This window comes from Saccopteryx bilineata, chromosome 4 (assembly GCF_036850765.1).
Source record: "Saccopteryx bilineata isolate mSacBil1 chromosome 4, mSacBil1_pri_phased_curated, whole genome shotgun sequence".
NCBI lineage: Eukaryota > Metazoa > Chordata > Mammalia > Chiroptera > Emballonuridae > Saccopteryx > Saccopteryx bilineata.
In genome coordinates this window covers 243,686,565-243,704,343 of record NC_089493.1, presented here as the reverse complement: position 1 = coordinate 243,704,343, position 17,779 = coordinate 243,686,565, and the positions used below count along the sequence as shown (strand labels likewise).

At 45.1% G+C, this 17,779-nt stretch overlaps 1 protein-coding gene across 4 annotated transcripts in view; it reads right to left on the bottom strand.

The window, feature by feature from the left end:
• Positions 1 to 17,779, bottom strand: part of KCNN2 (potassium calcium-activated channel subfamily N member 2) — a 565,243-nt gene that overhangs the window by 160,755 nt on the left and 386,709 nt on the right. For 3 of the 4 annotated variants that reach the window (XM_066274080.1, XM_066274081.1, XM_066274082.1), the window contains 2 exons: positions 2,130 to 2,332; positions 51 to 1,333 (listed from right to left, as the gene is read on the bottom strand). In XM_066274080.1, the coding sequence (XP_066130177.1) occupies positions 51 to 1,333; positions 2,130 to 2,151 (1,305 nt within the window). In that variant the 5' untranslated portion in view covers positions 2,152 to 2,332. Of the gene's footprint in view, positions 1 to 50; positions 1,334 to 2,129; positions 2,333 to 5,203; positions 5,220 to 17,779 lie in introns of those variants that run through there. The other variant, XM_066274079.1, reaches the window with a different exon arrangement.

Below are 17,779 nucleotides of genomic sequence, written 5' to 3'. Positions count from 1 at the left end.
CGGCACATGCTCTGAGGTCTTGGAAGGGTGGCAGGGGTTCGAGCGCATACCTTGTCGTAGGCGCCCCAGGACAGCTCGGTCTCGATGACCATAACCACGATGCCGAACATGCCGAAGATGAGCGCGTAGTCGCTGAGACGCTTGCGCTTCTCGAACAGGGCACGCCTGTGGCCCAACTTGTAGCCGATGTTCTGGTTCTTCTTTTTGCTAGACTTGGTACCACTACTACTGCCGTGTCCGCTGCCACCACCTCCACCGCCGCCGCCTCCAGTGCTGCCTCCGCCGCCGGCTCCATAGAGTGCCAGGTTATTGGAGTTGTTGTGCTCCGGCTTTGACACCACGATCTCCGGGGCTGAGGAAGAAGCAGCGGCGGCGGCGGCTGCAGACGGGGAGGACGCGCCGCCACCTCCTCCGACGGACGCGGATGGCTGGAGGGGCTGCGCCTCTGAGTCCATCTCGTGCAGGTTCCGGCGGGACGCGCTCAAGTTGCTCAGCGGCCGCATGACGCCCCCGTTGTACCTGCAGCTGCTCATGGCTATTTCGGTGAAAGGGTTGCTCTCGCGGCGTGCCTGGGTTTGGTGGTGCTGGTGGTGCGCCGGGTGCGGGTGGTGGTGGTGGTGCGAGAGCGGGGGGCCAGAGCCCAGGCTGCCGAGGCTTCCCGTGGGGCTGGCGGCGGGCTGCAGGCTGTGGCACTGGTGGTACTGGGAGGCGGACGCCGGCTGCTGCGCGTACTGATGCCGGAGCGCACTGGCATGGCTGGACGGCGTCAGCTCGCTCACATTGAGCTGGCTGCCCCGGCGCGACGAGCAGCAGCAGCAGCACGACGAACCCGACAGCGGCGAAGAGGTGCGGGTCCGAAAGGCGCCGCCGGGCGAGGAGGTGCGGAGCAGCAGGGACAGGTTATCCCCCGCCCCCGCCCCCGCCACGGGGGCACCGGAGGAGGCGCAGCTGTTGCACCGGAGGCATGGACTGCTACCGCCGCTGCCCGGCTGCTGGTGCGCGAGGTGCGGGTGATGGTGCGCGTGCGGGAGGGGCGCGAAGGGCGGGCACGGCTTGTCCTGGCTCTGTTGCTGCTGGCAATGCAGGTGTGAGGAGCGAGACGCCGGCGGGGGCTGCTCTGAGAAAAAGCCGCGCTGGAACTGCAATGGGGTTTCCATGTCAGGGCTGTTAAAGCTGCAGGGAGACCAGGCGGTGGTGCACCCTGCGCAATGCGTTATGGTTGGGAGCGGGGACTCCTGCTGCTGGTGTGAGGAAGGGCCCATGCCGGCTCCGGTAGAATCCAGGCGGCGAGTCCGATTGGTTGGGCGCACCAAAACAATGGGCATGACATCACCTGCGGGGACCAAGACTGAGTTTGCAGCGCGCGAGGCTTAGGGGAGTGTGTGTAAAGCAGGAAAGATAGGGAGGGGTTCTGCAGGATAAAAACCCGAGGGTGTGCTGGACCAGGTGAGGGCGGGGGTTTCACCTGCTGTTTGGGAGCGCCTGTGAGCTACACTAAGGATGAGGAGCCCTCAGGCAGTGCAGCAAGACTGCAGGGTAGGAGTAAAGAAAGGAACGTTCCTCCCTCCGCTGCCGCCGCCCACTTAACTACTGCCGGATCCCCTGGCCTGGGTACTGCAGCACGCTGGACCACCAGCAATGGGCCAGGCGCAGGGAGTACACAGCCCGGGCCACTTCGCCGCCGCCATGCACCAGGGCTGCAGAACAGCAGCACCCCCGCCCCACGCCCACCTCTCCCTAATTGTCCCGCAAATAGTGGGCTGCAAGCTGCCAGCCAAATAAGTGTGGGGACCCGCTTTGGAGAAAAAGTCTGGCGACTGGCTACACGAATGCAGCAGGGCTTGGAGAGAATTCCGAGGTTTGAATCTTTGGCCTTAAAATCAGAGCGGGCTGCGCCCGGAATCTCCCTCAACGCTCGGCTCCAGCACCCTGCAGTCGGGATTGGTTGCGCCAAGCTCGCCCTAGTGCGCTGCGGCACGGATAGGGTTAACCACCTTGGCACGCGGGCCGGGGGAGGATGGGGGCGGGGCCGGAGAAGGGGATCCCCGCCGTCCGCGGGAGGAGCCCGCGCGGGCTTCCCGGGTCCCCCTGGCGGGGGCGAAGGGCTTTCCCCGCTACCGTCTGCTCACTTTTGCGCCTCTTGCGGAACATGAGGGGCTGGCGCCCCCGGCCGCCGGGTCCAGGGTTCCCGCGCTCGGGCCCTCTGGCCGCCCCAATGGGTAGGTCCGTGGGGTTTCTCCAGCCGTAAAGAGGCGGCTTGCTCCAGGGTCTGGGGGCTGCTCTGCAACCGCTGGTCGCCTGCTCCTCTTCTGTTCCTCTTCCTCCTCCCCACCTACAGCACAGACACAAAGCAAAGGCGGGTCATAGATGCGCAAGCACCGAGCATCGTCTTTGCCAAACCCTGACTGCGGCGGCGAGTGGGAGAGGGGCCTAGAGCGGGCTGATTCACACCGGTAGTCATAGCCTGGCTGGGAAATTACAAATAATAACTCGGGCTGAAGAATAGCTGCCCAAGGACAGTGCTGGATTTGTGCTAGATGATATGTATAATAATTATTTTACTCCCCAATAAACCAATAAAAATTGCATTTATATTCCACAAATTTCCTGTAATATGTTCTCTTAAGCGATGTACGAGCACAAAGCAGTGGCGGACCCTTTCGAGGATTCTTTGTTCCTGCTCCATCTTAAACCTTTATCGTTGTATATCTTTGGAACTTGAAATTCCTGTCTCCCCCAAAATGAAAGAAAACGGGCCAGTTGAATATGTTTCCATTTTTAATTTTGATTTTAATGCACGATTTTTTATGATAGAGATTTTAATGAATTAGCTACACCAAGAAATTAAAGTGAAAGCAGATCACCCTCATTAGGTAATTGGAATTCTCAGCGGGATCCAATTTCCTGATATTCGACCCGGTAGCTGCCCTAAAGTTGCTTACCAGGTACCAGCTCCAAGAGTATGTGTGTGTTTTCAGTGCCATGGAGTGAATAATTTATTTTAGGGTATCTTTTGGACATGTGTTAAACAATTTTAATTTTTTGTACACGCAAGTAAACACATCCAGAGGAAAAAAGAAAGAGGTTTGCATTTAGTACCATAACCTTCAACTTGACATAATACTGTCAGAACTTGCAAGAATAGAATCTGAACGGCTAAAAATTGGAGACTTCTTTTTTAATAATGAGGATTTTGGGCAGTTTAATAAAACTTCTTTAGAATTATGAAGCTCATTGAATCTTTGGAGTGACTGAGTACATAGATATTGCACAAAATGTGTGATAAGCATAACTATTAAAAACAATTCTAATGCGTAATTTGGAATTACAATGATAACTTCTAAATTAAAAGTCACCTGGTGAAAAACCAAGTCCAGCTACAGCACAAATCCATCACGTTTATTTTCACTTTAGAACATTCTACAGCTACCTTCTAGTTTCTCTATGAAGCTGATTGAAGGAGTTTGATTCATCCCTACAAATTCGAATACTTTAAAGAAGTATTATAAAGAAAATAAATTAGCCTTTCATAAATTTAAATGAAACATTACATAGACCACCCCCCCCAAAATACAATAATTGTTCCCAGTATTAAATTAGATAGAAGGTTCCAGAGTTAACAAAATATCCTAAGAAAAGAAATGGCTGCCCCTTATGTGTAAAACTGACTTTCTCAATTAGCAAAGTCAAAGCTTTCAACAAAGTTTCCATACACAAAATAACGGGGAAAAATGTTGTCATTATTTTCCATGTGCATTTCCATAGCTTAGTATGGGATTAGGGGCCATGCCATTAAACTTATAGAAACAAAGAGTGTTTAATGAGATGCATGGCCATGAAGTGTGGAGTTCCCAGGGCTCACTAAGGGGGTTCGGGGAAGGATGGGATGCACAAAGTAAGAAAGAAATAGAGATTTGAACCACAGTTTAAGGAACTGTCAGAATATCAGAATTCAGATTAATAATGCTTCCGCCTAGTCAATATTTTGGAAAAGCTCATGAAGTAATATAATAGAGTGAAGCCCAGTGTGATTAGGAGAGAAGAGCAAGTCTGCCAGATAGTTATCATCTTTCTGTTTAAAGGAATCATCTGGTCACATACTCAAACAAATTATCTTGTTTAATATATGTTGGTAGTTGGAGTGTGATAACCCTGTCTTAGTATGATGAGAAATCACAAGATGCCCCAACAATTTTATGTTTTGTTTTTCTGAATTCTTCTGACTTCATTATTTGGGGCATTTTACATATTGGGTTATGACATGGGCACATTTAAGAAGTTCTTATTTTCATCATTCTTCTTTTCTTTATAAAATTAACAAATTTTAGGCCTGACCTGTGGTGGCGCAGTGGATAAAGCATCGACCTGGAAATGCTGAGGCCGCCGGTTCGAAACCCTGGGCTTGCCTGGTCAAGGCACATATGGGAGTTGATGCTTCCAGCTCCTCCCCCCTTCTCTCTGTCTCTCTCTCCTCTCTCTCCTCCCCCTCCTCTCTCTCCTCTCTCTCCTCTCTAAAAATGAATAAATAAAAAAATTTTAAAAATTTAAAAAAGGAAAAAAATAGTTTAAAAAATTAACAAATTTTAAACTAATATATAAACTTTTAAAATATGTATACCATAATTTTTCTTTTCTTTTTTCTTTTTTCTATATGGGATTGTAAAGTTAAGCACTCAGAGCAACAAAGGCAATATTCTTCCATGTGGGTAGTACCTTGCCCATAATAGATACACATTTATATTCGTGAAAGTGAGGAGGGAAGAAGAGAGGGGAGGAATGAAGAAGGGTTTAAGGAAAGGTCACAAAACAAAGACCTACAACCTCCAATGATAAGCTTTTGGAAAATTACATTTGCTTCTCTGTCTGCCAGTAAGATATTTAAGTGCTGAAATTTCTCTAATTTAACACCAGAGGTCCTACTCATCCATGAAATGCATTTCAAAATTAAGCAATTAAATACCTTTATTTCCACTAGTTTGTTTTTTTTTTTGTAAAACTTGCCATTTTCCCCTTATGTACTAGAATGATTGTCTTCCCATATTTGTTGTATTTCAAGCTTGTGAATATGCAAATACATATAACACTTCTACCCCACACGCATACACCCAATATTCCCAGATCACAGGGACTTGGCCCTAAAGCTTCTGGTTGTTTGCACTCTGACCTCTTATTTTATTCAGATTTATATTATGTTATTACTTACAATTCTTCTTTCATAGGAATTATTTGTCTTGTTGTTCCTTAGAAAGCACGACTCTCTTGAATTTGGGTGTTTCAGATCTATATCCAAAGGCAACAAGAGCAATTGAGGCAGGGTCCAGGGCATCTGTTTGCCACTGTGTGGGAGGAAAACTAACCCACAAAGTAAATGTTTTTCTTTCTTTCTTTTTTTTTTTTTTGCCCAGGTGAGTAAATTATTTGTTGCTGTCAAACACAGAGGCTGTGCTAAGATTCACCCTCTCTGGATCTCATTGGCGTTCCCTGGTGCTCTAGTGGTTAGGGTTCGGCGCTCTCTCTGGATCTCATTGATGTAGCAGTAAATGCAAATGATAATCAGGGTACTATCATGATTGAAACCTAGCACAATTTTCTCCACCATAGCAATGACAGTTCATAAAACCACTGTTATTCTAAACTGTCCTAACTTTATATAAAATATACTACATTTAAAAAAAACATTAAAATAATATTTATATGTATTTGTTATACTTCTGCATTATGAGTAGAAAATATTAAGACCTGAATGAGATTATTGATGATAGTCTTGTTAATTTTTAGCAGTACCATGATTATTCAGGGACTAATTATCATGTTGGGTCCTATTCATTAACTTCATTAACTTTCCAAATTTTTCTGCTGTCATCCTTGTCTCCTATCATTTCTCAGCTAACTGCCGTATCTATAAAAGTCTCGGCAGTGCCAGCAAAAAAAAAAAAGAAAGAAAAAAGAAAAGGTAGAAACTATACTAGTTATACTAGTTTTGCTAGTAGAATTGAACTGTTATGTAACTAAATAGGTGAACAGGTTGAAATTATTAACTGTGATGTCTTTTAAAAATAGTGTGTGGATTTCATAAACTAAGATCCCTTGGCTGTTAGAAGCACACATCCAAATCAAGGAGTATTTTGTGTGTTGTTTTATTTACATCTCATTAAGAACCCTTATGGAAGGTAGTAAGAAGGGTTTTATTATCATTTTCATTTTACAGGTAATGATAATGCTTGAGATGTAGTGCCTAGTCTACCCCAGATCACATAGCTAATGAGTAGCAAGGGATAGCCAGACTTCAAACACAGTCTTCCTATTCTGTTTGCTGAGTCTGTTTAACAGTCTTTTAGCTTTTTCTTCATAAAGGAATAACCTATTGACTCTATTGATTCATATAGGCTTGTACTTTACTGATAGGTCAGGAATGGACAATAATGACACCATTATGATTCACTGAGTTTGAACTGCACAATGGACATTTTCTCACTGGCTTAATTGGGATTCTGAGATCCTTAACTATTGTTCTCTTGTGTACTTCATTTGATCAGTAGAATAATTTATAAGGATCTCTACAAGTGTGGATGAAATGGGAGTAATGTCATGCAGGTCCAAAGTGCCTAATTAAAAAATATTTATAAAAAATATATCCTGGCCTATTCACATACCATTTTCTGTCTACTTTGCTGGTAACTTAGGCATTCCTTATTTTTGGCAACATCCATAGTACAAGCTAAAGGGCAATGAAGTCTACTTATTGACACTCACAATGTCCATTCTGTGTGTGTGTGTGTGTGTGACAGAGACAGAGAGAGGAACGGATAGAGACAGGCAAGAAGGGAGAGAGATGAGAAGCATCAATTGTTCGTTGCAGCTCCTTAGTCTCCCTAGCTGTTCATTGATTGTTTTCTCATATGTGCCTTGACAGGGAGTGGGGGGTGGGGGGGGCTACAGAATAGTGAGTGACCCCTTGATCAAGCCAGCGACCTTGGGCTTCAAGCCAGACACCTTGGGCTCAAGCTGGTGAGCCCACACTCAAGCCGGATGAGCTCATAATCAAGTTGGTGACCTTGGGGTTTCAAACCTGGGTGCTCCGAGTCCTAGTCCAACTCTCTATCCACTGCACCACCACGTGGTGAGGCCATTTTGTCTTTTTATATAAGAAGGGAGAAGAAACAAACTCAAGCTACCTGCCCTCTGGCTTAGAGGAACTTGTCCTCCATACTGTGGTGACCCAGCCTGTCTCCTCGGATTCTCTGTGCTCTGGCAGAGCTGTCTTCTCACTCTTTCTCCCTATCTATCAAGAAATGAAACCAGGCCCTGGCCGGTTGGCTCAGTGGTGGAGCATCGGTCTGGCGTGCAGGAGTCCCGGGTTCGATTCCTGGCCAGGGCACACAGAAGAGGTGCCCATCTGCTTCTCCATTCCTCCCCCTCTCCTTCCTCTCTGTCTCTCTCTTCCCCTCCTGCAGCCAAGGCTCCATTGGAGCAAAGTTTGCCGGGGCGCTGGGGATGGCGCTGTGGCCTCTGCCTCAGGCGCTAGAGTGACTCTGGTCGCAGCAGAGCAAAGCCCCAGATGGGCAGAGCATCGCCCCCTGGTGCGCATGCCATGCCGGGTGGATCCCGGTTGGACGCATGCGGGAGTCTGTCTGACTGCCTCCCCGTTTCCAACTTTAGAAAAAAAAAAAGAAAAAAAAAAAAAAAGAAATGAAACCAGGCAGTGTGCTGAAAAGAGAGAGAATGAGGCCCACACCCAATTCTCACAGTTGGGGTCAAGAGTTAACACAAGTAGGGCCAAAGATATGCAAAACTATTCTTAAATAATGAGGTCAAATCTACCAATTGTTGATCCAAAAAGTTCCATGGTTGCTCAGGACTAAAACATAAGGAGGCTACAAAATGTCACAAAGCTTTATTTTCCCCTGAAATACAATGTATCTTCCCAACATTGTTTTCTCCTCTCTTAGGATTATGGCACACCATTCATTATCTTTTTTTTCTTTTCCTGTTAATTCCATTCTTATGTGTAATTGTTCAATTCTCTATGTTTTCCTTTTTAAAGAAAATTTTATTGACTAATTTTAAAGAGAGAAGGAAGAAGGAGGAAAAGAGGGAGAGAGAGGGAAAGAGGGAGGGGGAGAAGGAGAGAGAGGGACAAGAGGGGAGAGGGAGAGGGACAGACATGGTGAGGGAGAGAGAGGGATGGAGGGAGAGAGGGGAGAGAGGGAAAGAGAGAAACATCAATTTGTTGTCCCACTTATTTATGAATTCATTGGTTGATTTTTGCATGTGCCCTAAAAGGGGATTGAACCCCACAACCTTGGCATATCGGGATGATGCTCTAACCAACTGTTACCTGGCCAGGGCTTTAACTTCTTCTTTTCCACCTCTTGCCAAAGTGGCTCAGGAAATCAATCACCCTTTGTTTATCTTTATATTATTGTCTCCCTATCTGAAACTATTTGTAAATCCCCATCCCTTAATAATTGTAGGGCAAGGAGAGTTGGTGCCCACTCAGTTAAAGAACCACAATTTTCTAGGTGGAATTAAACATAAAGTCATCAGCAGCAAAACATTCTCAATGCTAATAAATTTTCTTCAACATTTGCATATTCTTCCTCATCTAATATACCAGGTTTTCCCTAAAAATGACTTTTATTCAGTGGTGTTGCTGTGTATTTTATGCTGTAAAATTCAGTAGCACTTTTTCTATACTGTTTTAATTATTAATGTACAATAATTATCTACAAGATACAAATGATATAAATAATACAACATATTAGGAAAAAACACAAATACACAAACACATACTAAACAACTATAATGACAAAACTCACTATCTGACATAGTGTTTTGCCTTTGCTACACAGGATGAGTAATGAATGTTCTGATTAGTTAAAACTACTGGATACTTTCACAAGTCCAATTTCCTTAACAAGGCGTATTTCTAGGTTCATATAACTGGAAATATAACCAGGGAAGACATCAATGCTCATTGATTCAGAGGTTAAGACACCATCAGTGTTCCCACATTTTCCTCAGATCTTTTCCTCTCATTGTCATCCTTCATATATACTGGCTTAATCCTCGGTTATTTTACCTTACAGTAGGACAAATGGCTGTAGCAATTCTAAGCTTCATAGGCACACCCCTGTCATTCATAGGGAAGCAGATCATCCTGTCCCATCAGCCCAAACAGCCCTCTTGACATATCTATTGAACCAGCTAAGTTAATATTCTCAGCTCTGAACCATACTTAAAGAATAGTAAAGGGAGTTATAATGGGAATGACTGATCAAAGAAAGAATATTGATAAAGAGATAGAAATTATTTAAAAGAATCAAATGGAAATTCTGGAGCTGAAAAGTACAATAACCAATAGAAAGAATTCACTAGAGGGGTTCAGTGGTTTATTTGAACTGGCAGAGAAACAAATCATTGACCTTGAGAATATCACAAGGAAACTACAGACTAATATAATTTATAAATAGATAAGCAAAAATCCTCAACAAAAGATAGTCAAACTCAAAACATCAAGATAAAAAAGTATAATGACCAAGTGGGGTTTATCATAGGAATGTAAGGTTTAACATCTAAAAATCAATTTGTGTAATACAACATGTCAACAGAATAAAGGATAAAACCATATAATCATCTTGATAGACACAGTAAAAACATCTAAAAGAATTCAAAACCCTTTTATGATAAACACAGCCAACAAACTAGAAATATATGATATTTTCTCAACCAAATCAAAGGCATCTATTAAAAGTTTACTGCTAATATCATAGTTACCAGTGAAAGGCTAAATGCTTCCCTCCTAAGATCAGAAACAAGACAGTATCTGTTCTTTCTGCTCCTATTAAATATTGAACTGAAAGTTATAGCCAATGAGTTAGACAAGCAAAAGAAATAAAATGAATCCAGATGGAAAGAAGTTAAACTATTTATAGTCACATGTGACATGATTTTTTATATAGAAAAATCCTAAGAAATCCACTAAAATATTATTAGAACTAATAAGTTTAGCAGATTTCTGGATACAAGTTAATATTTAAAAATCAACTATTTCTTGACACTACCAATGAATAATTTAAGAATGAAATTTAAAACCAATGTAATGTGCAACACAATAAAAATATTTAGACATGTATCAACAAAAATATGAAACTTACCCCATGGGGCATATTTCCCCAGGTATAAGACATACCCATTTTTCAAAAAATCTGGGGTCTAAAAACTGGGTGCATCTTATACAGTGGCTGTAGTTTTTTTACTTGCATTTTCCACTTTTTCATGCCTGTTGTCTTTGAGTTCATTGTTTCGCACTTGTAACAGGTAGGTTATGTTTTGCCACATTCTGCTCAGAAATGGCTCAGAAACGATTTTCTTACAGTGCTTAATTCAAGTGAAAAGTGATCTAGTTTGCAAAAGTGAATGGAAATCGTGCTGCTGAATGTAAGTTTGGTCCTCCTCCAACTGAGAAATCAATCTGAGACTGGCTACAGGAAGAAGAAATGCTCCTGAAAATGCCACGGGAGAAGAAGGCCATGAGAGGCAAGTCAGCAAAATGGCCTGATTTAGAGAGGGAATTGAAGGTATGGATTGAAGAGCAAAGGGCAGTTGGAATTCCTGTGTCCACAGGATGGTTCTTCTTGCCTCACGAGGCAAGAAGAATTACTGATGAAAAAGAAGTTACTGATTTCAAAGGAGGACACAATTGGTTCTTCAGGTTCTTGGAATGGACTAAGCATGCGTGCACTCACCAGACTTGCCTAAAAGATGCCTGAAAGCTATGAACAGAAGGTCCTTGAATTTCATCATTTTGTCTTTCAGTGTAGGAAGACACCTCAGTTTGAGTTGGGACAAATTGCAAATATGGACAAAGTCACCCTTCAATTTGATGTCCCAAGTAACAGAACTGTTGATAAGTAGAGGGTTGTAGGTAGAGCGCAGAGTGCATTCCTAGCAGCTGTGGCTGATGCAATGCTGTGAGAACACTTCAGCGCCAGAACCCTCCTAGGCACACCCAGGAGGGAACTCACTCGCTGTAAGGAAGTGACTCAGTGCCAGCCAGGCAGCTCCCTGATCTTTTTAGCCATTGGCTTTGAAGAACATGCTGTAACACCCTATAGCCGTGATGATGAACCTTTTTATAAAAACCGCCCTCTTTTGCAGTGCTAGTCAACCTGGTCCCTCCTGACCTTCAGTTTTCATGGTGGGCCAATCGTGGTGCTGTTTGGTTGCTCTGCTACTGCCCATCATGAAAGCTGGAATGCCCACTAGTGGGCAGGAGGGACCAGGTTGACCAGCACTGCAAAAGTGCGCGGTTTTTATAAAAAGGTTTGCCATCACAACCCTATAGGCTGAACCTGTGTATATAAGGTAGCTTACTTCCTGAATAAAGCAGATCTGCATCACTGAACCCAGTCTCCGGAGTCGGATCTCTGCGTCTCTGTCGTCCTCACCCCTGGTGGGCCTTGTTAACAACTGGCACCTGAACAGGAACCCAACCCACATCCAAGGGACAGATGAGTGACCCTCTGCAATAGGAAACCTTCTCCCTCACTCTCGAGCCCCGGAAGCTCGAGCCCTCCATGCCCCATTGCAGAGTAGGTGAGTTAAAGTTAGTGAAAAGGCTCTCTGTACTTACTGGGAGATCCTCTCTGGTTTCAATCCCTGGCTTGGGGACGCGCCTCTCTGGGACCTGGGCACTAGGGCCCTAGCTCTCCCACGCGTTCATTCGGCTGAACTACATGAAGGACAAACCTTCACTCTCGGCCTCGCTCCTGCCTTTTTAGCAATACATGATTGCCTGACCAGTGCTCCTGCTGAGGACCCTTCAATGGTTCCTAAGGTCCTACAGGTTACTCCTCTTTCAGAGGATCCCCTACCCCCATATTCACTTCCCCCTGCAGAGGAGGAAGGTAATTGGGCCTCTGAGTTTGATAAATTTGCGGCTGAGCACACAGAAACAAAACCAACTGAATTAAAACTGCGCCATCAGCTCCGCAGCCGGAAGAAGTGGAAGTCGCCACTTCCATAGTCCCTGCCGGGGCTCAGTGCCCCACCCAAGTTCCTCAGACTCCATTTTCCACCCCAGCTATAAATCCAACCTGTGTCCCCGCTATAGACCCATGTGCCAGCCTATACACCCCTTTGTATCAGCAAAGAGATATTTCTCGTGCAGTATTGGGATTAGAGCCCCCTCACCTTTCTCCTGTTAACATTAACCCTACCGCTGCGTGGCCACAAGTTTGGTATCCTCATGACCAAAAAACAGTCATTACTCTCAGAAAAGCCATCCAGGAAGATGGCCTTCACTCTCCCTATGTTCAGCAATTACTTGAGGATATCAGTATTGATTTAAGTTGTCCCATGATTGGAAAACGTTGGCCCGAGCAGTCCTTACCATGGGAGACTTAATTCAATGGAAAGCTTTGTACAACGAGCAATGTGAGATAATAGGTGAAAGGAATCAAAGGGCTGGTATTAAGCTCCCCCCTGAAGCCCTCAAAGGAGAAGGGCAATTTGCCTCCCCTGCTGTACAAGCTACCAGACCACCTCAGTATTTTGATCAAGTACGCCTATGTGCTACTAGAGCCTTTACCCAAACTAATGCTCATGGAAGGTCCTTGAAGCTTTCCAAATTGCTTCAGGGTCCCAATGAGCCTTTTTCAGACTTCTTAGGAAGGGTCCAAGAAGCCGTACAGCACAAAGTAACAGATGCTGATGCGGCAGAAGCTCTAACTAAAGAATTGGTGTGGGAAGGCGCCAATGGAGAATGTAGGCAGGCAATAGGGCCAATTAGAGCTGCGCCTCTAGATGATTGGGCCCTTGCCTGCAGAGATGCGGGCAGCAACTCAGCAGCAGCCCTCGCTACCGCTCTTGCAGCCCAGTTAAGTGTCTCCCATCAGGGAAGCCAACTGACACAAGGAGCCTGCTTTGAATGTAAAGGCACAGGACATTTTGCACAGCAGTGCCCTAATAGGAAAGGGAAGAACGATAAAAAACCACCTTCTGTGTGCCCCTGTTGCAAAAAAGGGTTTCACTGGAAATGAAACTCCTGCTCAACTACTACCGCAGATGGAAAGCCCCTAGAGCCTTTAAACGGGAAGTGGGGCAGCTCTCAGCCCCGCCCTTAAAAGAGCAACTCCACAAGGGAGTCTATTAGACCTTACCCTTAATTCAGAATTAGGCCTTTCTGACCCTGTGAGTAGAGGGTCATCCCATCCTTGGGGTCATAGACTCAGGTGCTGATGTTTCTGTAATTAGGGAAGAGGATAAAAAGGAAGGCTGGGCCACATGGTCCGGGCATCTTGTACAGGGAGTTAACGGAGTGAGACCAGCCCAACAAGCCGTATGGCCACTCCATTGGACAGATCCTGACGGGGCGACTGGAGTTTTCTGTCCTTTATTTATAACTGAATTACCACATACATTTTGGGGATGAGACATACTGTCTTTACTTCGTGTCTCTATTACCAGCCAGCCCCCCCCCAATTCTAAAGGCCAATGCTCAACTAAAACCCCCGAAACCCATCAAAATTACATGGGATACCGACCAACCAATTTGGATAGAGCAGTGGCCATTAACAAAACCAAAACTAAAAGAGTTACACAAGCTAGTCCAGCAACAGTTAGAAGCCAAACATATCGAACCCTCTACAGTCCTCATAATTTGCCTGTTTTTGTGATACAGAAGAAGGCATCCGGAAAATGGAGATTCCTCCGTGATTTAAGGGCAATTAATAAGCATATGGCAAAAATGGGCACTTTACAGCCAGGCTTACCATATCCCTCTGCGGTACCGTGGGCAGCCCATATCAAAATTCTAGACATCAAAGACTGTTTTTTCTCAATCCCCCTCCACCCAGAGGACAAGCCTTATTTTGCTTTTACTGTGCCCTCCACTAATCATGCCCTTCCAGCTCAAAGGTATCAGTGGACAGTCCTACTGCAAGGTATGAAAAATAGCCCCACTATCTTCCAGCAGTCTGTAGGCACCACAACGCAACCTCTGCGGAAGCAATGCCTCATATACCATTATATGGATGACATATTAATAGCTCATGTTGATCCTACAATATTAGAAGAGTGTTACCAGCAGCTCGTAACTAATATGAATGCCATTGGACTTTCTGTAGCACCAGAGAAAAGTACAGACCTCACCGCCTTTTACTTTCTTGGGATATCGCATAAGGGAAGAAATAACACCTATTTCCCCTATGCTCACAGTCCTTCAGCAATGCTCTTTACATGAATTACAAGAGCTATGTGGTCAAATAAATTGGATACATGGATGCCTATCTATTTCTACTGCTGAATTAGACCCCTATTCTCCCTCCTCGAGGGCGACACAGAGCCCACTAGCATCCGTCGTCTCACTGCAGCAGCAAAACAGGTTATAACAGACGTTAACAACGCTATTCGCTCTGTGTCAACAGCCAGACTAGAACCTACTCAGCCAATCTCAGCTATTGTCCTAGCCACAAAAGGCACTCCTACTGGAGTCCCGTCTCAGAACAAACTCATTTATTGGATACACCTAGCGTATAGTCAGCTGCCTAAAATCACCCCCAGCAAGACCGCAATCTGTATTCTTGGCCGGAAGCCACGGTGAATTTGTGTCACCTTATATGGCCAAGAGCCTGATGTACTTATCTTGCCAATTCCTCTCGACCATATACAATTTCTCCTAATCAATGATTTAGAAATGCAGATGCTCTTAGCTAACTATCCTGGACAGGTAGACAATCACCTCCCCAATGATCGACTTAACAGATATTACAAAGGGTCCCCTATCACCCCTCATTCGTATCCAGCATCTACCCCTATTCTGCACAGCATGCTTGCATTTACAGATGCCAGTCAGTCCTTCTGCAGTATAGTGTTCAAAGCACAAACAGAAGGCACTAAATTCCACAAATATAGATATAAGGGGCCAGTACAAGTAGGTGAACTGCTAGCCATCTACTATGCTCTACGCCTTTGGCAACATGGCCCCCTTAACATCTTTTCAGATAGTGCTTATGCAGTACAAACAGTCAAAGGTCTAGCCCATTCCACCTTCTGACCCAAGCAGATGTTACTTGATACAGCCCTCAGCCAGCTTAAAGAACTGTTGGAGGAGCGTCAACACCCTTGGTATATTCAGCATCTCCACTTCCACTCTGGCTTACCTGTCCCTCTAGCAGCAGGCAACACACAAGCTGATCATCTAGTCTTGACTCTTTCTCCTATTGAGCAAGCCAAACAACTTCATACCCGGTTTCATATGTCTGCCCATGCTCTCAAATCTCTTCTTCCCCATCTCACTCACACAGCCTGCAAACACCTTGTTTGTACATGTAGACAATGCGGGCCCTTACTACCATTAGGCCCCCTACAGCCACAAGGTGTCAACCCTCAGGGCCTATAGCCTAATACTGTGTGGCAAATAGATGTCACTCATGTCTCCCAATTTGGCAAACTTTGCTATGTGCACGTAATGGTAGACACCTTCTCTGGAGCCATCTCGGCCATGGCCCTAGCTGGAGAAAAAACCAAACATGCATTCGTGCCCTTTGACAAGCCATGCTTTGCCTTGGCGTACCTTGGGAGATTAAAACTGAGAATGGGCCCCATTATACCAGTGGCCAATCTAAAGCCTTTTGTTCTCAATGGGAAATCACACACTGCCTTGGCATTCCTTACAACCCTCAAGGACAAGCCGTTGTAGAACGATGACACAGAGACATCAAGCTCCAAATACAAAAAGAAAGGGAGGATATGCCCTGGGCCTCATCCGGAGAAGTGCTCCTCAGTGCTGTATTCACTCTCAATTATTTAGCTTTTGATTCTGATGGCATAACTCCCACTTACAAGCATTGGGGAGGCCTTCATAGCCAACCGACCTCTTTGCCATTGGTATGCTGAAAGGACCCAGCCACAGCTCAGTGGCGGGGACCACACCATCTTCTAATGCAAGGGAGAGGTTATGCTTGTGTCTTTCCAGAAAACAGCCCATAGCCCATTTGGATCCTGGGATGGATATCTGACCAATTCCAGTGTCCCAAGATGACCCCTCCAACAAGCCCCTGAACCCAGGAGATGGCAAACCTTGCCCTTGATGAACGGCCACCTGGAGGAGGTCCTCACTGCTCCAGGAGAGGACCTCACAGCCAACATGTGCACCTCATCACCTGGGGGGTTATGAAGGCTTTAGCAAAGCAAGCCCAGAGAATGGCCCCTAATGGGCCCCTAGGCCCTGGTACTCTGTTCCTGCTTATGTGTGCTTTAGTAACCACTAACTCCCAGACATGGGTGGACCCCCCACGTCTGGGCTGCTTTTCCCCACCCTGGCATTATCCTGCCCACAGAGACAACAACAGCAAATTATCATTCATCAACTCCAACTGGCCCTAATTAAAAGAGAAGGGGGAAATGTAGGTAGAGCACAGAGTGCATTCCTAGCAGCTGTGTCTGATGCAATGCTGTGAGAACACTCCAGTGCCAGAAAACCTCCTAGGCACACCCAGGAGGGAGCTCACCTGCTGTAAGGAAGTGACTCAGCACCAACCAGGCATAACCTGATCATGTTAGCCATTGGCTTTGAAGAACACGCTGTAACACTGAACCTGTTCACGCTATAGGCTGAACCTGTGTATATAAGCTAGCTTACTTCCTGAATAAAGTGGATCTCCATCACTGAACTTGGTCCTTGGAGTCAGGTCTCTGTGTCTCCATCATCCTCAGCCCCAGTGGGCCTTGTCCACAGAGGGTGGAAACTGTAACTTTGAAGACAAGTAGACATGAAAAGAGCCATTATACAGTTGTTCTAGCTTGTTGTATCAATGGAACCAAGTTTCCTCCTGTACTAATTTTCAAATGAAAAATAATGCCCAAAGAATACATTCCTCGACGAGTGATTGTCCACATTCATGACAAGGGTTGGATGGATCAGGATGGGATGAAGATCTGGTTTGAGAAAGTTTGGAGAAGGAGACCAGGTGGGCTCTTATGCAAACCTGCCCTATTGGTGCTTGATTAGTTCAGGGCACACATAACAAAAACACAAACAAGATTGCTGCAGAACAAAAAACAAAATTTGTCGTCATACCTGGAGACTTGACGTCCCAGTTCCAACCACTTGATGTCAGCATTAACAAATCCTTCAAAGCTGCCATGAGAGACTAATGGAACCAATGGATGAAGTCTTCTGGGGATAATTTGTCAAAACCAGAAAGAGTGAAGGAACCAACTATAGGAGATGTTTGTACCTGGCTGAAAAGATCCTGGGGTAATATCAAGATTGAGATCGTTGTCAAGTCATTTAAGAAGTGTGGCATTTCAAATGCCATATGGAACTGAGGATGAGGCAATATATGAAGACAGTGATTTGTCATCACACACAGATGAGGACAAGCTAATGGATGGGAGTTCTGACAGTGATGAGGAGTTGTATGAATTAATGATGAATAAAATGAGTTCAGAGCCTGACCTGTGGTGGTGCAGTGGATAAAGTGTCGACCTGGAATGCTGAGGTTGCCAGTTTGAAACCCTGGGTTTGCTCAGTCAAGGCACATATGGGAGTTGATGCTTCCTGCTCCTCCCCCTTCTCTCTCTCTCTCTCTCTATCTCTCTCTCTCTCTCCCTTTCTCCCCTTCTCTAAAAATGAATAAATAAAATCTTTAAAAAACCAACCAACCAAACAAACAAAAAACTTGAGTTCAATAACTTTATGTAACACTTTTATTTCAAATTTTGGGCCCCAAAATTAAGGTGCATCTTATACATGGGGAAATACAGTATGCAT